Source organism: Lycorma delicatula, chromosome 13 (assembly GCF_047948215.1).
Source record: "Lycorma delicatula isolate Av1 chromosome 13, ASM4794821v1, whole genome shotgun sequence".
NCBI classification, from domain to species: Eukaryota; Metazoa; Arthropoda; class Insecta; order Hemiptera; family Fulgoridae; genus Lycorma; species Lycorma delicatula.
The window spans coordinates 48,290,788-48,318,437 of record NC_134467.1 but is presented as its reverse complement, the minus strand read 5'-3'; the positions used below and the strand labels follow the sequence as shown (position 1 = coordinate 48,318,437).

General features: G+C 31.2%; 2 protein-coding genes across 4 annotated transcripts in view; both read left to right on the top strand.

Moving 5' to 3' along the window:
* Window positions 1-10,128, top strand: part of pea (ATP-dependent RNA helicase pea) — a 78,544-nt gene extending 68,416 nt beyond the window's left edge. For all 3 annotated transcript variants that reach the window (XM_075381962.1, XM_075381963.1, XM_075381961.1), the window contains 5 exons: window positions 2,038-2,190; window positions 5,017-5,138; window positions 5,919-6,122; window positions 7,960-8,139; window positions 9,780-10,128. In XM_075381962.1, coding sequence (XP_075238077.1) covers window positions 2,038-2,190; window positions 5,017-5,138; window positions 5,919-6,122; window positions 7,960-8,139; window positions 9,780-10,002 — 882 coding nt within the window. In that variant the 3' untranslated portion in view covers window positions 10,003-10,128. The remainder of the gene's footprint in view (window positions 1-2,037; window positions 2,191-5,016; window positions 5,139-5,918; window positions 6,123-7,959; window positions 8,140-9,779) is intronic.
* A 5,394-nt stretch (window positions 10,129-15,522) lies between these two features.
* AP-2mu (adaptor protein complex 2, mu subunit) overlaps window positions 15,523-27,650 on the top strand; it is a 37,174-nt gene continuing 25,046 nt past the window's right edge. Inside the window, exons 1-3 of the mRNA XM_075381122.1 lie at window positions 15,523-15,725; window positions 21,203-21,389; window positions 25,386-25,548. Coding sequence (XP_075237237.1) covers window positions 21,213-21,389; window positions 25,386-25,548 — 340 coding nt within the window. The 5' untranslated portion in view covers window positions 15,523-15,725; window positions 21,203-21,212. The remainder of the gene's footprint in view (window positions 15,726-21,202; window positions 21,390-25,385; window positions 25,549-27,650) is intronic.

Genomic DNA, 27,650 nt, shown 5'->3' with positions numbered 1-27,650 from the left:
CTGCAATTAAGCTTATATTTTAATTACAGAAAAGAAGGGGGGTAATGTTTAGTATTTAAATATATCACTTTCTGGAATTAAAATTTTCGTGAACTATTTCATGTATTGTAGTGAAAAACTAAAAAAGTGCCCTCTATTATTAAATATTCGATTAAAATAGGATGTGTTGATTTTTTATATACAGTAAAACTTCCCAATATCAGACATGACTTGGGAACAATAATCTGTCTGCTATTTTAAAAAATGTGAATACAGTATTATATTCGGTTATTGTACAGAAAAAAAATTGAATAAACAACAGTATTGTGTATTTATTTCATGTAAATTAAAATTTAAAAAAGTTGCTAATGAAAACAACTGTTTAAAATTCAGATCTTCTTTTTTATTGCTTTTCTGAAAATAAAACACTGTCTATTATGTTCATATTAGAATTAAAAAAATAATACTGTAATTGATCTATAAAATTACTGAACTTTACTAAAATTGAATAAAAACAATTAAGCTACAAAAATATTAATAAAAGAAGCTGCAGTATACAACAGTATTAATCAAAACACAAGTAGAAAAAATAATGTATAAATCAAAATAAAAAGACCAAATACAATTTATTTATTTACAGCTGGTTTAAGATAGCTGCCTATTTTAGTTCAACCTAAGTCCTGGTTTTTTTTCTTTTCAATTAGTGACTGCACTTCTGATATTAAAACAACGCCTTCTGGTAATCCTTTTTATAAGAAATATTGCTTTAATTTTCTAACCTCTACTCTTGCATCCTTTCTCTTGATGGTAAATCTGGGTTCACTGTCATTATCTTTGTCAGAGTCATTTTCGTTTGTTTTGGAAGTAGTTAAGTTTAAGTCATTGGCAGCAACAAGATCATGGATGTCACTCGATATTTCCTCTGTGTTGAGCACATCGTCAATGTTCGGGTACTCTTTGTAGTTTCCAAACGGTTCAATAAGTTCATGTAATTCATTCTGCCCCACAGAATTTTCATTTGGTACAGTAAGATTTTCAATGTCAAAATTGAGGTTAGTTTGTGGAGGTTCATTACCGGGTTTTATAAAACAATTTCTCACTGTCGTAGTAGTAACCTGCTTTATAGCCATACGAATCTGCATGTAGCACACTAATACTCTTAGAAAGCTCATGAGCTTTCATTGTTCACAATAAGTACTGTAACACCTTTTTTCTGTACTGAATTTTAAAATTCTGAATGATCTGATCAAGCGGTTGACATATTACTGAAATATTTGTGGAAAGAAATATAAATTTTAATAATATATTCTATAAATCTTAATGTATTACGAGACAATGTACAGTTCTGTATGTATGTTCAATGTACAGTATATACTTGCACAGTAACTGATGACAAATCACGCTGGATGATGAATTGATTGAATTCACATCATCAATGTTTAATCGGGAAGTGGTGCAATAGACAATAGAATGGTATAAAATAAAATAAGAATTATAATATTTATTTCTACTATCTGTTTTTCAGAAATGATTGTTCAGTTTTTTTACATTAATTCATTGTCCGCGTCTGTTATTGAGAAGGATATTATCCATTAATACATGAATAAAAATCCCAGGGAATCTAAAACTATCTGTATTAAGAGGAGTCCACTGCTGGGAAGTGTTCATTAGGAGAAGTTTATATAATATAAGTGCTTCCACTTAAAATTGCCTCATTTCCCTAGATCAATTAGCCCTCTTGTAAAATATTTAGCCAGTTAGATTACGGGCTTTCTGCTGTTTATTTATACCAAAAAATGAATGATCTCTCATTTCATACTTATCAACAACTCCAGCAACGTATTTGACTGTCATTTGAATCCAAAGTTATGTCCTATTATACTGTATGATAATCTACAGTAGAGGATAATACAGACATTACATGTATGTTTGCAACCTGTGTAATTCTCAATATTGGCCACAGATAGTTTTATTTTAGATTATAACTTTAAGCAATGTATTCTTTCAGAGAACTACTATTTACAGTACTGTCATAATTTGTTTGTTTTTTTTTTGTAGGTGTTGCAGTTAAAAACTATGGGTATAAATGATCTACTTCATTTTGATTTTATGGATGCACCGCCTGTAGAAAGTTTAATTATGGCCCTTGAACAGTTACATTCACTCAGCGCTTTAGACAATGAAGGTTTATTAACACGTCTTGGTAGAAGAGTAAGTATCAATATCATTTTTTTCATAATAAATTAATTTATATATATTATTTTATAGTTGAATATATTTTTATAAAGCCGTGTAACAAAGAAGGATTTGTCAGATTAATGTATGAATATATACACAATGAACGTACAACTTTTTAACCTAACTGTTGGGTAAAAACAAAGAATACAAATGGCATCACCAAGTAGTTCATGGCCTCAAGACATATCTCATTATCTCATCTGGCCGCTGTCAAGATGCCATCGATGCGAATGCCACAAGTGACATTCACATCGGTGTATTGCGAATACCTCAGAACCTACAATCATAAATAATTTTATCAAGTCCTAAACACGACCAGCTGACTGAGCTGATGCAACTACTACCCTGCTGTTAGGGATGAGTTCAGCACACAATTCAGGCATCCAACTTAACCGTAAAATAATAAACAATAAACTAAATAAATTGAACATATAAATAAAAACTAAACTATCCGTAATACAAAATACTGAATAAACCAAAATAATGCCTCAAGAACACACAAAAAATTACACAAAATATAAAAACTAATAATAAAACTACTCTAAAGAAACAAACCTAATAAACAAATCCTAATAAATCATAAACAACAAACAAAAAGTGTGGACAGCCATTAAAATAACTAAACAAATCACATAAAAACTAACATAATACCTACAAATAACTAAATTGTTATAATAGACTTATAACAAAACACTAAACGCAAGATTAAACTGACCAAAACAAGAATAAATAACATAAGAAATTTGCCAAAATGTATTTGATATACTTTCCCGGCATCGGGAAGCGGCAATCCTATTGCCCAGTACATTGCAACTATGTGCATCAAGCGGCCATTAACGTGCCCTGTTCTTACTTACATTCCCTAATTATTCTTTTATATTAAGGAGGAATATTCCAAATTGCAATTAATCTTTTCACTGGTGAAATTTTAAAAAAAGTTACCATTGAAAAACGTAAAGGTTGTTAATTTGTTTTCTTGGAATTTCTCTCAAACCTGCAGGAACTTTTTATTTATTTTAGGTAATTAATTGTTTTTAAATGTTATCTAAAAAGACTCAGTTTAATTGCCAGTGGTTATATATAAACTTACACCCAGAATTCAGTCGGTTGAGAAGAGGTACAGATGTTATGCTTTTTGTGATCTGTGTAAAACACATTTTGGGCCGGGCAATATGAGCCGAAAGCCAGTGACTTCACGCAGTAAAGGAAAGCAGCATAAGAAATTTTTTTTACCTAACCTCTGGGACTATCATTAGGTCATTAGGTATTGCTTCAGAGGATGATGTGAATGATTCGATTATGAAATAATTAAGATAAGGAATTCTCACCCTTCACGGAAAACATTTTTACCTCCCAGTGGTACAACTCAGCAGACTAAAACTTTGATCAACGGTTGTGAGAATGGTAGTTGTGCTTTCTTTGCCCGGATCTTCCGGTAATAGCATTTCAGCAGCAAATGATACATTTGAATTCTTGACTTCATTTATGCAAAATGTCAACACAATTACTTCTTTTTGTTATAAAGGCGATGTTTCTAAGGAGGAAATTATGCGGGTTCTCCATGTTGTACAAAATAAGTTATCCTTAAATTCATTTGAAAATATTGGTGCAACTTTTAAAATTGTTTCCCGATAGTTGTATAGTATCAAAATTCCAGCTTGGAGCTGCTCTTATGTCATTAATCGTGGCCTTGAATCGTACTTTGATACCATTCTGGAAATTCGTTTGAATAATAATATCAAAATATTTTTTAAGTAAACAAAACAAGTAAATAGTACAAATTAAAATGTTCTGTTCTAGTTTTCTTATTTGTATTACTTTTAGATTTTAGTTTTCTTTTAAGTTGTGATCATTCATGTATTCTTTGTTAAATTGAGATCTGTGTTTCGTATCATTTTTATGCAAACCAAGTTATTAAATATTGTTTTTTTTTGTACTTTGCGATCTAATTACTGAAAAAAATTTATCACAAAAAGAAAAGTAGCCTAATTTTAAATGTATATTGTAAAAAAAAAAATCATCAAAAAATAAACTTTAAAAATGAATGAAATAATAAAAAAAGACGTGTGTTGGGCAGCTGTGGGGATGGTGGAGGCTGCAAAGAAATAAAGTATCTGTATATTTTGCAGAATAAACGGCAGCAGCATAACATTAAAAGAGTCAGGAAATTTTTACTAAATTGGTCAGTAAAATTCAGGAAAAACAAATATTAAAATCCGATGGGAACCCTGTACTAGGACAAGTGGATTGTGAAGCGGTTTTATGTTGCATTTTAAAGCGAGCTGAATGTGTTGCTTGCTGTTGGAATATGCTTGAACATCTTAGCAAATCAACTGAAATGTCAACTTTATTCAGCTGTGTATGTGACACCTTCACTTTGTTCACCGCAAGGACTAGTTGGATATAATAAACATCATTATTCTTAAAATAGCGGTAACTTGTGCATTTGTATCTGAAAAAGTAGAAGATTAGGACAGATAGTTTAAAGAAAAAAATGAATGTACACCTTTCTGTGAAAATATTGTTTTATAGATATATGCGTATATGTATTGTATATACCCCTTTTATGTACTATAGAAGAAAACAAAAGTTTTTGAAAAATTGGAATTTCATCGTTAAGAAATATATATATAGATCTAATATCAGCTTTATTCTTTTACTCTTTTGATTTTAGATTCGTTTTTATAAATGCACTTATTTTTCATTTTTAAAACAACTTTTAGATGTGTACATTACTTTTTGTCTTACTCTCACATGTTTTATTCTGAGAAAAAATGTGTACTTTTGTTTTGTTTGCAGATGGCAGAATTTCCATTAGAACCAAATTTATCAAAAATGCTGATTATGTCGGTTCATTTGCAGTGTTCAGATGAAGTATTAACTGTTGTTTCTATGCTCTCTGTACAGAATGTATTCTACAGGTATGTTTTACTTTGATTTCTTATTATATATTTTTAATGAATGGTTTATTGCAGTGATGTGTAGAAAAATATCAAACAGTTTGACTAAACTGTTGTTTTTCAAAAAAAAAGAAGAAAACCTTTGTTTCATTTCAGTACAAACCATTTTTTTTTCCACCCAATAGTTATTCTGCATAGCAAACTTATATCACCAGAGTTGTCGGTTCTTTCTAATAAACAAAATACTGTAATATTAAAGTGCAAATGTGCTCATTGGGCAGATCAAGGGGACATTAGAGGCGGATCTTGGGGCACTGAGCTCCCACAACATGGTTGCAATGATTCTCTGTGACTTCAGCATCCAGGAGAGTGTGACTCCATTCTTTAGAAGCTTTCTTAGGACCAAGAAGGTCCTGAGCCAGGTGAAAATTAGGTAGCGGCTCTCCCAGGCTAGGATAAAATAAAAGGATGGGGCTCAGCCTGAAGTAATGTGTAAAACAGTTCTAGATCAAATCCTGGTAGGAAGGGGGGGTGGTTTTAGCCGGTAGTCTGCTGATGGCAGTTGGATAAGACTACCAGTGGGAGCCCAACACTGCTTGCATAAAATGGATTTCTACCACCCAACCCCCCACAAAATTTGTTATATTATTTTCTTTTTTAATATGGTTTTTTGATTTCAGTCATTTTTAAGTCTTTCCTCTTTTTAAAAAAGTATGTTTATTTTCTATCTTTTTCTTATGCTTTTGTTGTTAAAATGTTCAAACTTAATATTCAAAAACTTAACATATTGTGTTTTTTCAGGCCTAAAGATAAACAAGCACTTGCTGATCAAAAAAAGGCAAAATTTAATCAGCCTGAGGGTGATCATTTAACATTATTAGCTGTTTATAATTCATGGAAAAATAATAAATTCAGTAACGCATGGTGTTATGAAAATTTTGTACAAATACGTACATTGAAACGCGCTCAAGATGTACGCAAACAGTTATTAGGTATTATGGACAGGTAATTAAATTTTTTTTTTGTTAATTATATTTTTTTTTTTATTTTCATTATTATTATTATTATTATTATTATTTTGATAATTATGTCTGAAAAGATAAGTAAGACCTTAATTGTTAAATAAGGCTGTGTATGGTGTAATGAAGAACACATAAGTTATTAAGCTGGGGCGATCTGAATTTTTTTTATCTTCAAATTACTTCTCATGCACTCATAATATGCCTCTCTTAGCATTTTCACACTGTTAATACACTTCTTGGAAGTTTGTTCATGGAATAGTGCCTTGATCCAGTGTAACAATTTTCCTCATCTTTTCTGATGTTCAAAAGTGATTTTTAAGGTCAGCTTTTGTAAAAACTGTGAGTTTTCTCTTGTTATAAAAAGAAAAAAACTCATGGGAGTAGTAGTGTAGAGGGCTAAATAACAAGAATCCTTGTTTGTTTAATAATAATGTGGCTGGAGGCCTGTCACTATGGACACATTTTTCTTACTGCCTCTCAGATGCATCATTACTGTTCAAATGAAATTCTTTGTTGACTTCACAAGATGATTTTCTGATGAACATATGATAGAATTTCAATCAGAAAAGGCAACTTACTTCTGATGTTAAGAGTATTTTTGTCATATTTTTGATCATGGTGATATTTCTTTCATATTGTGCAATGAGTTTTCTTCAGTTTTGTTGTAATATTCAATCGTATGTCATCATCTGTTTTGATATCAACAATCACATCTGTTGCGTATCAACAATGATATTTTTGGACCGGAACGTATCGTACAATTTTCAAAGCTTCTACATTCAGTTAACAGATAGTGAGAATGAGTACAGTTTCTTCCAACAAGTAACCTTATCGTGTGCTGCACAGATACTGATATACATAGTACAATATCTTGGCACACTTACGAAGGTCGGTGCTCCCTGTGAATGAACGTGCAGCCTTTTGCTGCCACCTGTTGTCATATTACAGAAATACTCTGAGAGACCTTTGATACTGCCTTGTACTAAATAAAAATATTAAAGAGTAGTAAATAAGCTATTTAGTTTTTTCATATATTACTAGGGATATCTCTAAAGTAAAGACTACTGGGAAATTTCTCTCCTTAAGGTTGGTGAACCTGTATTGTTCATGGGCACACTAGTAATGTACACACTGCATTGTCTGTAAGTCGTCATGTTGTAGTACCTTTGATTATGTGTGAGTAATTACGTTATAAAATGAATAGGAAAATCGATGTTGCTGCCGACTGTGAAGTATGTGGAGTCATATGTTTTCTAAACCATCATAATGTTAAGCCGGCAGAAATTCATAGGCAGTCGATTGCTGTGTACGGTGATAACGTAATGAATGAAAAAAACAACCCAAAATGGTGTGAAAGATTTAGAAATAACAGAATTAATGTGCACGATGAAAAATATTCGGAGAGGCCCTCAATAATCACCGAGGACTTGTTCAAAATGCATTGATGATGAAATCAGAAAAGATCATTGCTCAACGATTTCCAACCTGGCCCTTTAGAGCTGTTATCGGTCGCGTTGTTCGTGACCATTTAGGCTTGTGTACGTGCAGAAAGTTTTGTACACATTGGGTGCCGCACGTCTTAACGGAACGTCACAAAAAATTCCGAATGGGATCTGCTTTGGTAACTAATCTGTTATGTAACTAAATAAGGTATGAACTAATAAGGTAGGTAACTTAATAAGGTATGTAGTTCAAGAGAAATAAAAAAATATTTATAAAATTTCCAGAATAAATTTTTTTACAAGAAATGGGTTTTACTTTAAAGATAATCTCTCGTAATAATCATTTTCTTTACTTGTGTTTATTTTCTTTTTTTCTAGACACAAACTAGATGTTGTATCAGCGGGTAAAAATACAGTTCGTGTTCAAAAAACAGTTTGTTCTGGCTTTTTTCGAAATGCCGCTAAAAAGGATCCACAAGAAGGTTATCGTACACTGGTTGATAGTCAGGTTGTTTATATTCATCCGAGTAGTGCTTTGTTCAATCGACAACCAGAATGGTATGTAAAATATTCATTTTTGTTATATTCTTAATCCACCTAAAGAGGTGCTATATAATATAATTATGTTGATAAAAAGAATTTTTTTCAAATTTTTATTTGCTTAAATGTTAATTTTTAGAAAACAGTTTCTTCTTTTTACTTTCAGAACATAACATTTACATTGCTGTAATCCATGATTTTTTAAAGGCTGACAAATTATGACAGACAATAAATAAACAATAATAAATGAAATAACTTTACTGTTTATTTTTCTAGCTACCCAGTAACACGATTGTGGAGACACCGGTTTAGGAATAATTCCCAGCGATATCCTAACCTTCCTACGGTTTCCAGATAACAGATTTTAAGAGTATTTATCTTTCTTTCTGGGAACATACTTTATCCTCGTAATTTAAAGTCAAGGAAACAGATTATCGATAAGTCCTTTAGCTTATAATCTAAGTTACAATTGAAATTCATATTGCCATAAGACTAGTCAAAAAATAATGGACCATTAGATATGTCAACAGAATTTCCAAATTATTACCCACTAAAACGGAATAAAATGATAGCAAATCAGTTTTTTTAATTATAATAATGTCGCTGAACTCCTTTTTAATTATTTACTTTTCCCGCTCCTGGAACGAAGATTTTGAATCGGCAAATCTGTTTCAGTTAGATTCCTCTAAATGATGCATATTGCTTCACGATTCGATTTATGTAATCATGAAAAATTGAATTGTTTCTTTATTATTGTCTCAGTCACATTTATTCTATTAACTTACTAATCGCTGTATATTTAATAAACAGGACCCTTCTCGTACTGAATTAGTTTTGTTGCATGAGTGAAATTCGTAAAAAAAACCCAGTAGTAACGTAGCAAAAGTCCAAATGAGACTAAACACATAGCTACCAGAATACAATCAGTTTTGTAATAAATAAAAAATGTGGTTTATCTGAAAATGATGTTTCTATTTGAAAGCCACCGTATTGTTTCTATCAATCCTAGACGGTGTTTCACAGAACACTTTTAGAACCTTCATCAAAAGATTTGTAACGTTTCAATAGAATTGGTAGGGGAATGGACGAGTGATACAAAATCAAAAACATGATACAGATGGTATATGGTACTTCTTTTTTCCTTACACAAAGGAAACGGGCAGTTTTCTTAGCTGAGAAAAAAAATTAAATTATTAAAAATCTGTTATTTTCTGTAACATCATTAATAAAATAACATAACTTTTGAATGAAGGTATAAAAACACAACAATTGAGAATAGGACAGTTAGTCCATAATGCATCGAGCAGAGAAAATTAAACCTTTCCTTTACCATCTGTTACAACAAATTCATTGTTACAACATCGCCCGTGTTTATTATTGATGCAAAAGTTTTAAGGGATGAAAAATTAAAGTTAATAGTTTTTATTTAATTTTACAGAAAATTGTTTAAAAAATTTTAAATAAGTATTCCATCCATTAAGGCAGAAACATTTGTGATTTTTTCAGTAGGGATCCGCACAGCAAAATATTTAGAGAATTAATTAATGAAAATTTGAAAAAAATTTGTACTAACATTTTTCTTTACTTTCATTAAGCGGGTTGCTTTTTGTATAAAATTGTTTACTAAATAATTAACCGATTATAAAAATATTTTTCAGGGTAATTTATCATGAACTAGTACAAACGACAAAAGAATATATGAGAGAAGTGACAACGATCGATCCAAAGTGGCTTGTTGAATTTGCACCAGCGTTTTTCAAATTTTCAGATCCGACTAAGTTAAGTAAATTCAAAAAGAATCAGAGATTGGAACCGTTGTACAATAAATATGAAGAACCAAATGCGTGGAGAATATCAAGAGTTCGAAGACGTAGAAATTAATACGATTGTATATATGAAAGAGAAAATATCTGTTATAAATATGCATATATTAATTTAAAGAAAATAAAATTTTTTAATTATATGAAATTGTACATAAATTTATTATTAAAAACTTTTGTATGAAAATATTTATTCATTTTTTTGTTTTGTGTACTACATTGAATATAATGAAATTTGCGATTGAATTTTTGTATACGCATATCTAATGAATCAAAATTACTACAATTTTTAGTTATGGTACTTAATCATTTTCTAATTAATTATTCACCCATTATTGAGTCAGTTTATTAATATATTTTACTTATTTGTTGAAGACGTAGAAGCAAGGTTATAAAATAACAAATTCAGTCGCAATTTTATCAAAATTTACTTTATTAAAATTTATAAAAAAAACTTATTTACTTAATTTGTGTTAATGACTTTGACTGATGATGACTTTGCTAAAGTATAAAATAAACTTTTTTATCATCATTAACAAAAAATATCAATAAAAAAGTTACAAGAATATACAGTAAAATAAAGACCCAACAAGATTATTGACGATAAAAATTGACCTATGGTATCATAGGTCAATCACATCATTTTAAGTGATTGAAAGAAGGTGCGTAAAAAAATTGCAGGTAAATAATTGATTAATCTACATCAGATCTGGTGGCATATGTTAATATGCCGATCCTAGTTTTAATTCTGCCGGTTTACTTCTCCATTTTTCTCTTATATTTAGAACTTGATAATCATCATTAAATTTATATTTATAAAAAAACAGGAATGGGTTTTCGTTTTTTATCCGAATCGTGTGATTTGGATAGAAGACATTGGTGTGATGTCTTTCCATTTCACATCCTCACCTGACAAGTTTTTTGCATAATTTTTACACACAAGATTTTCTATTTATTTTTTGTCTTTCACATCTTACGTGTTAATTTTATTCACAATGGATCGCCTCTTCTCGAGTTACATATTGTAATGGAACTGGACACCGGACCTATACATTAACGTTAATAAAAAATTGAAAAATCTAGCATAGCTTTTTATTATTGAGTTTATATCCTACCATAGGCACTCTTTGTAGAATTGTAAATTTTATTCTTCACACTAAGGTTTAGCAATTATAAATATATGGAACAATAAATTTAAGTGTGAAGAAGTCAAAATCAACATCCGAGATGCACATTGAGCAAAATCATAAAAAGTTTTTTTTTAATAATATTAAATTACAATATTTTTTCTATTTAATTCATTTCTTTTTACTTAAATATATTAATCAATCGATTGTAATTAGAAAGTGTTACTTCAGATTTGGTATTTCACATTTAATGTGTAAAAGTTGAAATCAACAACAGAGATCCACATTTAGCGAAACCATTTTATTTATTTGTTTAACTGGGAAAGGAAATTCATTTTCTTCTGAATTTTCAAACGATTATTGTTCAATTAAAAATGAAATTTAGCAGATTATTGTATTTCTTTGTATGAATAACCCAACTCTATCTATATACAAAATATGAGAAATATCTATGACAACACCCATTTCTATTGAACAAAAACATTGAACTATTTTTCATCGCTCAATTTTTGCGAAAAAATAAAAAATCTAATACTACTTTTTTATTTGATAAATTATTCAGTACTGATTACATAAATACTGATTGATATTTTACTTATTTGTTGAACTGGTAAAGGAAATTTATTTTCTTCAAAATTTTCAAACGATCATTATTAATTAAAAGTTATATTATTTAGCCAATTATTATTGTATTTCTAAGCATGAATAACCTCCCAACCCAATCTGTATATAATATATGATAAATATCTATGAAAGACACCATATACATTGAAAAAAAGCAATGAATTATACATCATCCAATTTTTGCAAAAAAATATAAAATCTAGCACTACTTTTTTATCTATTTAAAATTTAGCTATACCAAAATTCAATTTGAGCTAGTGGTTGAATGTGTACCACCACTAGCGTTGGATTATTTGTTAATTAAAATTTATGCAAACATACATGTTTGCTTTTCTTCGCTGAGTTTTTAATTGTCTTTTTCTGGTTGGGTACGTAGTGAAGGAGTAGCAGCAACTGCTGGTTGTTAATATGCGTTGTAAGCAAGGATTTGACCTAGTTAAATCTAAACCAAACCGTAGTCCTGGTTACACCAGGACTGGGTTTGGGCCATAATCCGAGGTCTTGTGACTGACTGCTTGTTGCAACAAGTATTTACGTGATCGATCCAGTAGCAGCTATGAGGCGCTGAGTGATGACGGGGATTTATAGGCCTCTGGCTATCCGTAGCTTGCTGCCAAAAGTTGTCACGTTTGTGGGCTCACCATATTTAGTAGTAATAAAATTAGTTAGTAGAAGCGAGATTATATAGTCTTCGTTAGTTTTACTTTGTAGGGTATTCTGGCAGAAATGTAGAAGTCAGAGATTCAAGGAAACAGCCCATGCTGAAACACGGTAGGGCTTGTGAAGTGACAGAGGTAAGAATCAATGATTCCTCTGCCTCCTCAGGTGAGAAAGTAGCAGGTGTTTCCAGCAGTTTGCTTGATGAGTTTTTTAGGGCTAACGAGAGGGCAGATAGCTCTGTCCCGCTGCTTGAGTACTTTCAGGACCAGTATGATCAAATAATGGTCTTTATAGAAAATCCGCAAAGCACTTTGGCTATGGTTAGGAGTAGGATTATTCCCAAGATAAAGGACTTTAAGACAATATTCTCTACCCTGGCTCAGGATTTTGAGGTATTGGCTTCTAAGCCAATTGAAGTAAAGGAAGTGATTGTGAAGAAAACAGTGACAGTTTCTAATGTGTAGAAAGGATTTTAGGATCTACTATTTTCATATGTTCAAACAGAAAAAGCGTTCTTTTGTACAGAATCAGGGTAATAAGGATCCCTAGGTTATCGTTTATATGATTTTGGAAATAAACGAAAGAAAGATGTTCTTCTGTCTGCTCTCTCGACCCAGCAAGGTGTGCTGATAGGACAGAAATATTGTGCACTCAGTTAAATGATGTAGAGTGTGAGTGTTAGTATCATCTGCGTGTTGGGTGTTACATCACTTCGTTTCATTCGGGTATAGCATTTTTGCAGATTACTGAGGCTGAGGTGTGGTAATTAGTTTTTTGCAGTTTTGCAAGGCATAATGCTCCTGGGCATGACAGAAATCTTATAGTCACACCACTTACCAGTAACCACCATCAGACGCACGAGCAGAGTGTCTCTGGCCACATCACACTCAGGCAACCCCACACGCACGGGGAGCTCCCTAGGCACTCAGCTGAGGACCTGTCTGACCTTGCGCCCTCCGGCACCATTCTCCTCTGTGGGACTGCTTATATAATTGGAGCTTCCTCATGACTGTCCTCACGAATCTTTTCACAGTCTTTCAGTGTGCCTCACCTTGTAATAGAACTCATAGGGTATCTTCAGGGCGAAACATGTGCTTACGTCTCAGGTTGCCGAGCATCTCTCTATGCTCTGTGGTGAATCACAGACACAAAAAGAAATCATGTTGGGGGGGTCTCTTCCACCTTGCACTCCGGACAATTTTCAGATTGATCGAACCCGCATCTACACATATAAGACCTGAATCCCCCATGACCCGCCAGGAATTGCGTTAACTCAAAACTCAGCATGCCATGGGTCCTCCGGCATCATGGAGTGATGGTGGTCCTCCCGCCCACAACTCAGCGCCATATAGCAGGGCTGAATAGACCACACCGATAAGTAATTACCTCCTATGTTGGGAGGGCCCTCTTTTATTCAGGAGTAGGCTAGCAATAAGCCTTCTTGTTTTCTCTGTCTTCTGCAAGCCCGGAGAATGCTAGTACTAAATTTAAGTCTAGAGTCAACCCGGATTCCCAAGTATTTTTTTTAGCCGCCTGAGACACAATTTCTCTGATATCAATGATCAGACGTAAAGTTGGCCTCCTGGCGGCAGAGATCAACACCTCTGGTTCAACCTGAGCCGCCACTTGATAACATATTATGCAGGAGATCCAGGCCAGGCGCCCTGGCCGACGATATTCATGTGATTGTGACCTCCAGTTCTGCATCAGTAAACAGAGGTACAGCCCAGCCACGCCTCTTACCTCTGGGAGTAATTTGTCCCCCGAGAGGAAGACCCCATCATCTATATTCAGCACTTCTTACATAACCTTAGACACCCCTAGTAACTAAATGAAATAATCGTAAATTAAATGCGTGAAATAAATAAAATAACCGTAAAATAAATAAATAATTTTTAAGGGATTATAAATCCCAATTATATACTATTTGTAAATGTTAATTAGGATGCAGAAAATCCAGTTTTTTTAGTGGAATTATTTATCGTGTAAAATTTAATTTACGTAAATGAATAAGAAGTTCCTCTAAATGGGTCAGTAACTTATTTTAATTTATAAAAAAGTTAGCACATAAGGTCCTTTTTTGTAAATTGAATCGATGTACTATTTATTTTAGAAATAAGCAACTTATTTATTTATTTTTAGCATCGGTAGGACATTCGCAGTAATTAGAAAGGTAAAGATAAGTTAAAAATATTCTTTTACTAAATATGTTTAAATGATTCATGCGTAGCAGCAATGTTACATGAATCTAAAAAGCAGCACATCAAAACTCAAAAGTGAGCTAAAATCTATCCACATTGTTAGTGTTATTACCGTATGAAAAATATAGGTATAAAACACGGGTTTGAGTTTTACTGTTCACGTAATTGTTTTCGATTTATAATTGAAACTGCGTTCATACTTCAATAAAAATATGTATAAAAGAATCATTCAGGTCCACTCACAGTTTATTTTTTTTTAATCAACACTATTACATATCTACATAAATTAGGCATTCTGATTTATTTATTAATGTACAATAATTGTATTATTTTAGCTCAGTTATTTATTATCTTTGATTATTTGCACAAACGACAACGTTAGTCATACGTTATTTCATATTGATTGACATTCGCGCGCCTTTATACATAAACAGCGACGTTATTGTATTGCCACCACAAGCATATTAAAATTTTGAACTTTCTTTTAACAGTTTAAGGAGTTTATTATTTTCTTCTTTTTTTTTGGTTTGTTTTACCTCCGGGTCCGCAGTCAAGCGATTCATTCCTCCGCAGAGGATGAGGCGAATGTTTTGTAGCGTGTGTTAAAAATGCCACGCCTGACCAGGATTCGAACCCAGGACCTCCGGGTGAAAGGCCGAGACGCTTCCATTCGCGCCACGGAGGCCGGCGAGGATTTTTTAATCTGTAAACATGTAATAAATTATAATTAAATTTGTCTTAAATAATAAATTTTCAGAAGTATGTAAAACCGTTTACTATAGTATAGTAACAATATTTTACTATATGTTTATTTATTACAATCTATACTTATTTTTCTTAACTTTTGCAAATTATTTATATTTATTTTGATTAATCAAGATTTTTAACGCGTTCAATCGATTAAGTACATATACTAAAAACAGGTCTGCCATATGAGAAAGCGGAACGGTTGATTAGGCATAGCACACTCTAGTGAGTAAAATGTTCGTCTGCGATTCGTGCAGTTCGATCTGATACACGTCTAAGTTCGTACGTAAGTTACACGTTTAAGTAGTGGGCGTTTAATATTTCCTTTCAATTTGTTGATGGCTCGTTAAAACTTAGTAATATGACTTGTCTGCGTATACTTTAGCATTATCAACCCGAAATTACTTAATATTAAGAAATTATAAGTAAGTAGATTTTTTTACAAACTCTATTTGATGAATAAATTAGTATTTTAGTTAAAAATACTGGAGGTTATGAGGTTTTTGTATCATTGTTCATGTCAGTGTTTTTACTGGTAAGATGTTATACATTTCTTATTAGTTTTAATATTTATCCTTTAGCTTTAGATCGAAAAGTTTTTTTTTATTATCAGTACGTGTTGAATTAGTGAACCAAATCTTGAAATAAGTTTACTTGTGAAATTTTGAGTGAAAAAAGATTTTTTTATTATAAAAACTATTTATTTACGTATAGAAACGGATGACTTTTGCCTTAACTAACCTTATTTTAAGAAAAATAAATAAGTTAATTAAAGTTACGTTTTATATGGTATTTTTTTTTTATTAGCAAATTTTAATTTATTTAGTAATTAATTTTTCGAATATTTTCATTTGTCGAGTACGTTGTAATATTGAAATATTTTATCTGTTCGACTTCCCGTATTTTATCTGTTCGACTTCCCGTATTTTATCTGTTCCCGTAGTAGGATTGTACTATTAACTTATTCCTGCGTGTTTGCTGATAAGGTTTCAGTACTATTAGATAGCCGTTTTAACCTCTCCTGGATTATTACTAAATGAAATCTGAAAAAAATATAATACAGATTTACCTTATATTATAAATTTTAATAAGCGATAAGAAAAGAATATCGCCTGATTATATCTCTATCATATATGTTTTAAAAATGAAAATTTTCTTATTTCAAATAGTTTTTCTTGTATAATTAAGTTTAATTGATTTTATTTGCACATCGGCTAAAGAAATTTAATTTGGCCTATCGTAAGCATTTGTTTACAGCTTTTTATATGCATTTTCCCTCAATTTTTTTACAATGTGCCGGCATCATAAATGTGAGGTTTCTTTACATTTTTAATATTTAAAAAAAAAAAAAAAAGAAAGTATATTGTCAATTTAACTTGCCAGTGGACTAATTTTTTCTTGATTATATATCTTGTTTTCTGTATAGGAATTTCTGTCATTAAGTCTGTTGTAATTTTTCTCCCGTAGAAATTAAGTTAAAGATGTTTGAGATTAAAAATTACATAGACTATCTGCAAGTACTTGTTATTTTTTATGATTATATAGTAATTGATTAGTATCCAAAATCTTAATGAGAAAACTAAAGTAAAAAGTAGCACAAATTCACACTATGATTGGAGGCAGTCGTTCTTGTTTTCACTTAAATGAAGACACAACATTTCTTGTATATATATATTTTTTTTTTTGTAATTGTCTACCATAATAGTATCACCTTTGATTTTTTTAATATTAAACATAATTTTTTTATTATTTTGCTATATATTTGATATTTTTAGATAGTTAATAGAAACTTTTATAATTTATTGTGTCATTTGCCCATTGAGGTGACAATCTCAAATGATTATGGCGATGCCACACACATACACTGCCATAATAAACAAAATTTTTGAAGAAATTATGCTTTAATCTTCCATACGAAGGTACTTTTGAAGCCACAGTCTTTAATTAGTCTCTGTGCAATTATTATGCCAGGATGTCTTCTTTCATAATGTAAGTAGTATGCTGTTAAATTGAGTTGGAACAAAGATTGAAAATTGTTTGGCGACCCATATTTATTACCACATAACACATACCACCAAATTTATTGAGAAATTTTTCAGTTGCACAGTTTTGGATCATTCTTTCATTTATTATTTATTACTAATAAATATATATATGTATGTATAAAACAGATGAAAACATCATTGCTTATTGCCATATCATTATTGCATTCCAGGAAGTTGAGTTTATACTGTGTTTAGTATAAAAAGTTTTCCTTCATTTTGCAAAATTAAAATGATTTAAAATGATTTAGTAACTGTTATTTGCAAAGCAAAATTATGTTCTTAAATACACATAAACCATTACTTGAAGGAGATATAATCACAGATTTAGCGTGCATTTAATTATATGGTATCTCCCTATATGTTGGACAATATTGCGATAATTGGGTTATTTTATCTTTCCAACCTTTGAAGTGATAATAGATGTTAATACTGGAATTATTTTCCTGATATGAAAGAAATCGCAGCTTACACTATAATAGTAGAAGATTACCAAAAAAATTTTGTATGATGACGTTTGAATTTGGGCCATTGATGTCATTTAATTTCGGTTACAATTGATAGGGATGAAGGAGAAACGGGTACCATGATGAAAACCCCGTTCCCGTATTTTATACTTGTATTCAGAGAGTAGAATAATTTGTTACCTAATAATTCTTATTTTTGTACTTTAATGTTCCACTTAATTAATACTCCTCATAGTAGTCAAGGGTTGAAGCATAACTTTTGCTCGGATAGTTCAAAATTAAGTCTTACATAAACGAATTCAAGCTTTAGGAAATTTACTCTCCTGTTGATATAATTCACAGCTGTTTATCAAAGAGTTGCAAACTAAATCTGTTTGAATAATTGAGATGCTATCAAAACTTTATAGATCATATTCATTGGTGTCAGTGAACGCCTATAATGTTGTTTGAGTAAGTAATTTTCAATTTTTGTAAATTTACAAACACCCTACACAGCAATCAATATATTCTTGTTTTCATTGAAATTATCTTAAAAAGTAAAACTGTTTGTCTTAAAAATTGGAATGTGCAATTGATTTAGTGTTTATACACTTGTTGATCCCATTTATCAGTGTTATTGGACTTGGTATATGGACTACTTAACACTAGAAACAATCATAACTACTGTTATTATAGTTTGTAATTTGCTAAATGTAATCATTTACAGTTTCACCACAATGACCAATAATGTCATTCATAGAAATTATTATTTATTTTTCATAAATGCACAAGTCTCTTAGATTTAATTAAAACATTCTCTTGATTTTATTATTAATGGTGCTGCTTGGCAAATTAGTTATAACTTTATTTGATATTTGGTAGCGAGTATTTGAAGAATTGAGGAAACTTTTCATATTTTAACGAAAAAGTAGTACAAAGCCTTTTTAATATTTCATTAATATTTCAAATGAAGTTTATTAAACCAAATATGAACTGTTTTTTTATATTTTTGTGAAACTTTTTGATGAAACTAATGTTTGCTTGATGAAAAACTGTGATAAGTGATTTTCACAGGCCTTTTTAAAGCCAACTTTACGCTATTAGGAGAAATTTGTAAAGAACGAAACAATTGATAGTATAATGTTGCAAAATCACGACAATATGGTGGATCATTGTCAGAACTTCCTGTTCAAACTCCCTCAGTTTTTCAAGTTCTTGCAATTTTTTGATAGGGCACCAAAGATTTGTGAGGGTCTGTTGTTGTGATGGCAGATGACACCTTTCCTATCCATCAATTCTGTTCTGTTTATCTCAATTGCTTCGCATAATCTTTCCATTTGTTGACAGTAGAGTCTAGAATCAGTCATTTGACTGATTCTGTATGGCCTTTACCGATACTGAAGTTGCAGCTCGTAATGAAATTCCTTTCTGATCCTACTACACAAATGGCATCACAGAATCAGCCCCAGCTTTGTTACCGTTTGCAGGGCTTTTTTTTTGACCATGATCTTTTCCTTATATTATTGTAACACGTGATGGAGCTGTGGTGTAGGAGGTTGTAGGCACTGACCTCACTCCTGAAAGCTGATCAGAGCAAAAAGAGGTAGGGTATGTTTTCATTAGAGGATTATTAAATTTGTAAATCATTTCTTGATTTTTAAGTAAATCAAGAGGATTTTGAGTTAATTGAATTGTAAGAAAAAATTGTTATTGGTGCGATCAACAGTTGTTTTGTGTTAGTATGAGGATAGTATTTTTGTTGTTTAAAGACTCAGTCAAATAATGATCTGGCAGAGTTGTTGTGTGAAACCTTTAGTGTTAGAGGAAGGTGTGGAGATCGTGCTTCTGTGAATAGGTTAATTTGATAGTTGAAGGTTTTAAGTTATGGTAGGTGCTCGTGATTCGAAGCGGCCATATGAAGGTGATAATAGGTTGTGTAAATACACTAATGGAAGGAAATTTCTGTTGAGATCATATTCAAACACCCATGATTCATTGCCTGTTATTACTTTATCTAAAATATTTGGCTCGCTCATGAGTCGTTCCAGTAATTCCTGACAAATTTCCATCCGGTTTGCTTTTTGCTCCGCAGACTAGTTTTTTCAGTACGAGTTTTGCACAAATTTTTCACACATGCAAACAAATCTGTTAAAATTCTATTAACTGCATTTTTATCCAATCCTGTTTTTTCTGCAATCATCCTGACACTCGATCGGTGGTATTTTGTCATTGCAGCTCACACCACTTCCACATTTCCATTGTTTGTTTGACACGGTTGGTCTTCCAATATGAAGGTCATCTTCAACATTTCCTTGGTCTTCTTTGAAAGCTTTGTGCCACTTAAAAACCACAGTTCTTGATAGAATGGCATCTCCGTAAGCTTTGGTTAAAGAATCAAATTGTTCTGTGGCAGACTTGTTGAGTTTCACTCAGAATTTGATAGTGTAATGTTCAATATTTTTCTCCATTGCAAATATAACAAGACCATACACGAATGACTGACTCAGCCGATCCAGTTGAAACAAATATGCATGTGCAGCCAAGGTCACCTATGCCCATTAAATATCAAGAATATTTTACATTACCTGTTTGTCCGTAGGAAAATCAGTACACTTACTGTTGGGACAAACCTTGTACTTATACCATATCATGTCTGTTAACCATCAATTCTAAAGCCATCTATCAGCAGAATATAAGGAAATGTTTTCCTCGGTCTCAATATTTTTATTGTTTTATTTATAGGATGACATATCACATTGTTTACCGACTATCTTCAGGAACTTTAGACATCTAACCTTATTTGTTTACCAGTTTCGTATTATTATTTTGACATATTTTCAGTTATCCTTCTTTTACTGAAAAATATTTCCATTTCTGTTTTTCATTTTTTTTTTATGAGCTTATTGTAAAAGTGTAAGTCGTACTGACTTTATAGTTGAAAATAAATAACTTAAGTTATAATTTTTTTATAGTTACACACATTACAAGTTTCCTCTTTACAATGATGAAAGTTTACTTAATTAACACCATTTTCTACAGTGTAGGGTCATTATTTTGTTGTGTTCACTATCTCTCCTGATCTATCTTAAGTCAATAACATAACATGCATCTAGGATTAATTAACGTGTAAGTTGTACCACTCAAAGCTGTTTTCTCTGAGGTTAATGACGTTCAGTATAAAAACAATTAATACAGTAAAAAAAGGGAAATGAACATTTATAGAATTATAAACTACCTGCACTTTGATGGATTATGAATATGGATATGACAACATATTTTACATATTTTAACCGAGAGTAGGAAAACCACTTCACTCCTTAATTTTCATAGTAAGTCTGCAATAAAATACTTATATTATTTGTGGTCATGATAACTTAACATACTTTCAGTTATGATTTGTTTTGTTTTTTCCAGATAATTAAACATGATTGGGGGTCTTTTTGTCTATAATCATAAAGGTGAAGTTCTTATATCACGAGTTTATCGTGATGATATAGGAAGAAATGCAGTTGATGCGTTTCGCGTCAATGTAATTCATGCAAGACAGCAAGTTCGTTCACCTGTTACTAATATCGCACGAACTTCATTTTTTCATATCAAGGTATGGATTAAAAACATATTTATTTATATGTGTAAATAATTATGTAAGTTTGTGTAGATTTAAAAAAAATTTAATCGATCAATTTTGCCTTTTTTATTATTTTTATAGTTAAAATGATGGCTACTTTTATTTCAGTTAAATCTAGTAATATTTAAACTGGTTCTCTCTGTAAGTCACAAATATTATTAGATTGCGGTTTTTTATTTATTTTGTTCGTAAAAACCTTGAATATGTATTATGGAATCCAAGATAAATCTGTTACAACAATTAATTTTTCATAATTATATATATATATATATATATATATATATATATATAATTTAATTTAGTAAAATAAATTCTTTTTCATCCATATTTTCCTCTGTACTAGTTAATTCCAAAAGCATAAACAGAATTAAGTTTGATTCTGTACTTTGGTGGATTATGTAATATATGGATCCATATATATGATATATAACGTTTATAAAATGGATTAATATAGGATTAATGTTACTTCATTAAACCCATTGCTGATAAATTCTTAAAGAAATCATTGCAATTTTGTTGAAGAAGGCAAGTTAATGTTTAATCTTGAGACTGGAACTGATCACCTCCAGAAATCATATTAACTATTGCTGGTGGAGAAGAGGAATGAGGATTAATACACATTAATTCATTTTTTTTTCTTTTCTTTCCAGTCGTAGAAAACATCATCCATATCCTCTACTTTTTCCAAAATTCAGCAACTTACTTTTCTTATTGGTCACTAAAAATAATTTTTTTGCAAAAATCTTTCTGTAATTGAGAAAATGTTTAGGAAATAGGATTTTCCAAAATCACATCTTTCATTGTCAATATTCTATCGTATTGGTTCTACAGTTAACAAATTCTGGTTGTAAATGATTCATTGCTCTGCACATACTATATCTATTTGAGAATATTGCTTTGAGATCAAAGTTTACTTCCCTATTTGTAATAATGAGGTACGGTTGAGAAATGAAATGCACATGGAACCCAATTTGTCAAAAAGTGACAGATGCTGCCATCTTGTAGTTTGTTTTCCTACTACTAACATTCCAAAATTTGTTTAACCCGTATCAAAATCCCTCATTATCTTTGGTAGGTGGTTTTATTAAGTCAAATACATCTGCTATGTCAACATGTTTAAAACTGTGTGCGGTTACTGAATTTTTAACAGTGGAAAAAGTGAATTCCAGTGAGATTCATCATTCTGTAAAAGCCGTTTGTGGTGATGAAATTGATGTATTGTGAGTAGGCGGGCGGTAAAATTTTGTGTATCAGAATTTTTTGCATCAGAACCTGGTAAAGTGAATATTGAGGACGGTAGAACAGCAGAGAATAGAATACTGACATTACGGTTTACCATGATTAAGAAAATTCAAAATATCTCTTCCTGAAACTTACAACCTAAAACCAGGTCGACTGTAAATCCTGTGCGATACAAGAGAACACACCTTAAACATATTAAAACACCTTAGGAGGAGACATGTCTGTTGGGTTTGACAATCCTATTCTGCATTCCCCATACTCATCCGATTTGGTGCCTTGCAAGTTTCACTTCTTTTTGGAATTAAAGGTGTTATTAAGGAATTAAGATTTATTAAGAAATAAAGTCAATAAAATAAAAATAACTTTATACAAAAATCAGTTATTTAAAAAAGGATTAAAGAAAATAAACCTTAACATAAAGATAAACTATCTATTTCACCATGGATGATGTACTAAAGAACACAATGATGTCATGGATCAAAAAAAGCATTCTTCATTGACAGAATGAGAACGACGGTTTACTTTTTCAAGAAATGTCTAGGTGTAAATGGTGACTATGCGGATAAATAAATATGTGTTTAGTGAATAAAATATGCTTATATGCCATATGTTTTTTCATTTGACTATTTCTTTTCATTTTTTATTTATGAGAAACTATGCATTACATTTCATCTTTTGTATTTCTCGTAATTTGTGGTGGATCATGGATCGGTTCTTTGGAAAGCTGTATTCCTAGATTTTAAACAAGGTGTAACAATGGGATGGATATCAATGTCTGTCTTTACATTTTTTTGCTATTCTGTGTTTAATGTTTGAAGGCGTCTATGTTAGCTAATAAAATCTATGTTGTGGTCTATGTTAGTTCTATAAAATCTTTTTGACCAGTCTTTTTTCTTTAAAAAATCAAGCAGATTCATTCAGTCATATCTACATGTTTATTGTGAATAGACACCTTCCATACTGATGCTGTATACTTTCCTGCTTCAAAACTGTCAGGACTGTTGAATGAAATAATTCTGCACTGTAAAGAATTGTTATAAGATATAATATACATTGTTATTTAAAAAGATTATGAATTAACGAATGCATATTCTAATTAAACGTTGGTTATTCATATGTGAATTTTTGTTCATTTATTTTTATCAGTTATACGTGTGGAATTTAAAAAAAACAGATGTTCATGTCATTGAGCTTTAAAAAACTTTTTGTTTAAGGATATCCCATTTCAACTCTATTTTATATTAATTTACACTCTAGTCTGTGTACAAGGGTGGAACGAAAGGTTCCAGGTCTTGCACAGACATGACATTAGTACACTTAATTTTTCTACGGTGTCGCATGATTTCATTCTTCATTAGTTTACTACAAGAGTTTCAAGTCGCTTTTTATAGTATTTACAGTCTGCGAAAGTGGAGAATTACGGTGTTTTTGGAAAATGGAATAATTGGGAAATTCATGCAGCGATTAAATACTTTTTTCTGAAAGGCTTAAGTGTAAAGGAAAAGAAAAGAATATTGGGAGGCTTCGTCATCAAATACAACACATAAATAGCGGGTCAGAGTTTAAAATGGGTTGAATATGCAGTAGCAATGAACCACGCAGTGGACGCTCTTCTGAATTGACTACGCCAGAAATTATAGAAAAAGTGCATAAAATTGTTTTGGCAGATCGACGAGTGACAGTGAACAAGTTAGCAGAGTCTGTAGGTATGTCAAGAATGTATGCAATATTTTGCATGAACATTTGGGTATGAACAAGCTATGCGCTAGATGAGTGCTGCGTTTACTCCAGCCTGATCAAAAACAGTGTCGAAAAGCATTTCAAGCAATTGTCTTGAGCTCTTTCAGTGCAATCAGAAGGAATTTTTATGTCGATTTGTGATGGTTGATGAAAGAAAACAATGGGTAGAAAAAGGTAAACCCGTTCCAAAAAAAAGCAATAACGACTTTTCATGCAAAAATGTTATGGCAACTATTTTTTGGAATGCACATGAATAATTTTCATTAATTATCTTAAAGAAGGTGAAATAATAAGTGGTGAATATTATGCGACCCTATTTATTGCAGCATCTTGACGATGGAATTAAGGAAAAACGACCCATTTGGTAAAAAAAAAGTGCTTTTCCATCTAGATAATCTTCCAGCTCACATTTCAGTCATTGCAGTGGCAAAAAATCGATGAATTACGGTTTCAATTGCTCCAACACCCTCCATATTTAGCTTACCAGGCTCCCAGTGACTATCACTATCAGTAACAAAAAAAAATGGCTTGGAGAGAAGAAATTTTCAAACAGTAATGAAGTTGTTGCCACCGTAAATGATTATTTTAAGGGGTTGGATAAATTGACGTACCGAATTGGCATAAATGCTCTTGTGGAATGCAGGGCTAAGTGCGTAGACCTTTTATTAGACTTTTTGAACCTTTCTTCAGGACTTTATTTTCTGAAAGTTTGGCCATACTTTTCCCATATTTTTACGTGATATAACAATTAAAGTTGTTTACCTGTTAAAAAAACCGATTTCAGATATACTGTTGCTAAGACGGTCCGTTTTAAAAACATAAGATTGTGTGATCTCATTGCCTTTGCTGGTTTTAAGGAAGCTGTTCGATAAAAAGAAGGCCTTTCTTCTGTAATAAATGTGTAATCCTGTAAAATCAAATCTGCATTACATGAATTGTGTTTGAAATTTTAATTTTACCTATAATTTTCTTTTTATTATTTTTCAGCGTGCAAATATTTGGCTCGCTGCTGTAACTAAACAAAATGTTAATGCTGCTATGGTATTTGAATTCCTTTTAAAAGTAATTGATGTTATGCAATCATATTTTGGTAAAATTTCTGAAGAGAATATTAAAAATAACTTCGTTTTGATTTATGAATTGCTTGATGGTAAGTAAGTACTTCATTCTTATGTAACTAGCTGACTTATACTTAATTATATAATCAAGTAATTATATATTTACATTTTTTAAATTGTAACTTCATTTTTATCGTAAAATAGTTTAAAATAAAAAAAATTTTTTAACGCGTCTGATTTACCAATCTTATACTTCTTTCGCTAGAAACCAAAAATGAGTTAGAAAAATTCTGATTAACATAGATATTTTGCTAATAGAAAGATTCAATTTTAAAATTAAACAAGAATAAACTAAAGGTAATGAAATGTGACAAAAAGGGGTGTAATGAGGATGGAAATACTAAGGATGGATAAACACAATACGCCAGAAGTTGGATAATTTTTATTTTATTTAGGAATTAAAGAAATTTATAAAATTTATTTAGATGAATATAAAGTAAATTAGAGATCAGTAGCAGACTGGTACAAGAAGAAGAGCTTTCGTTTTGAAAAGAAATCTCCCAGTGTCTAATTTAAATCTAAGAATTAGAAATCAAAAAAGTTTACATGGATAACACATTTTATTACCAAAATGTGCAAAAGAAGAAGATTAGAAATGAAAAGCAAAAAATCATTAAGCAAAAAAAGTGTATTCTCTCTCTCTCTCTCTCTCTCTCTCTCTCTCTCTCTCTCTCTCTCTCTCTCTCTCTGTGTGTGTGTGTGTGTGTGTGTGTGTGTGTGTGTGTGTATTACAGGTTTTAAGAGATAATCATTAGATATGTGGTAAGAATAAGAGATTTATATTACATGAAGCCATTATATCGCCAGTCATTCTGTGAAACCTCCTATGTGCCTCAAAAATTGATTTTGAGTTATATATATCACTGGAATCAGCTTTTCAAACTCTACAAGTCTATGAAATCGCTTATGTGGTGAAAAAATTGTAGCTAATGCTATAATGAGAAAAGAAATTACCACGTAAAAACAGAATATTTCTCAACTTTAGAAACCTCTTATGTAACATTAATCCAGATGGGAGTTTTCCTCTATTTGATATTGTTATATAGATGGCTCAGGGTGAACTATGTTATGCGAACCAGATGTTACTTAAGAGATTTCATGCAATCAGCTGTTGGTACTTGTATTATTGTGATTAACACAAGTGGTTAATGGTTTTTTTGTTTTTCAGCTAGATTTAACTGTGTTTCTGAAAATATGGATAAAAGTAATCCCATTTTTAGTCGTGGGGAACTTCTTCTGAGCTGAGCAACAAGAAAATTTACCGGTAAGTTAATTTCAATTCCTTTTTAATATAACTTGTATAATTCAATTTAAGGTTAGGATGTACTAAATTTAGCTATGATCTTCATTGATTATTTATGAAAGCCGTTGAATGATATACCATATGAATTTGTGAAAATTAATTTTTTCCTTAATTATGTTATTTGCTTAAGGTGTTGACGCATAAGCAAAATTTCTTTTAAGATTCTTTGGAAATAACTTTTAATACTCTGATTAAAAATCTGTTACGGTTACATTTTTCCTTATAACCTAAAGTATGTTATAATAGAAAATTCATTACACATTTTTTTGTTAATGATTTTATTGTATTATGTTCTTTTTCTAGAAACCCAAGAGGCAACAAAAGATGAATTTGTTGATATTGAAACAGAAACTAACATTGAAGCGGTTCAGAGCTCCTGTCCTTTAGACAAAACTGACCAAGTGACTATATTTGTCGCATGAGGATGGCTCGCCCTCAACAGCCATACATAATTAAAGTTGTAAATTATGATTTTTTTCAAAATTATGGAAATATGAAAACAAATTTGTGTTCTCTGAGACCAGGTAGAAAAACCAGTGACAGCTGTGTTACTGACATTCGGCAACTACAGTATCTTGAAACCGGTGAAATTAATCACAAACTGGATTACAATGAACATTTGGTCTCATTTACATCGTCATAAGTTATATGAAAATCAAAAACCGCTACCGTTACGTAATTCAAGTGACACGAAATATCAACATCTGCAGGAGCTTAAAAAAGTTATAGATAAAGATTTTTGGTCCTTTGGTGGTCTTCCATTCAGTTGTGCAGGAAAAAGAGGAGCAATAGAACATGTTAAGGGTCAACAAATTAATATTTTTAATGAAA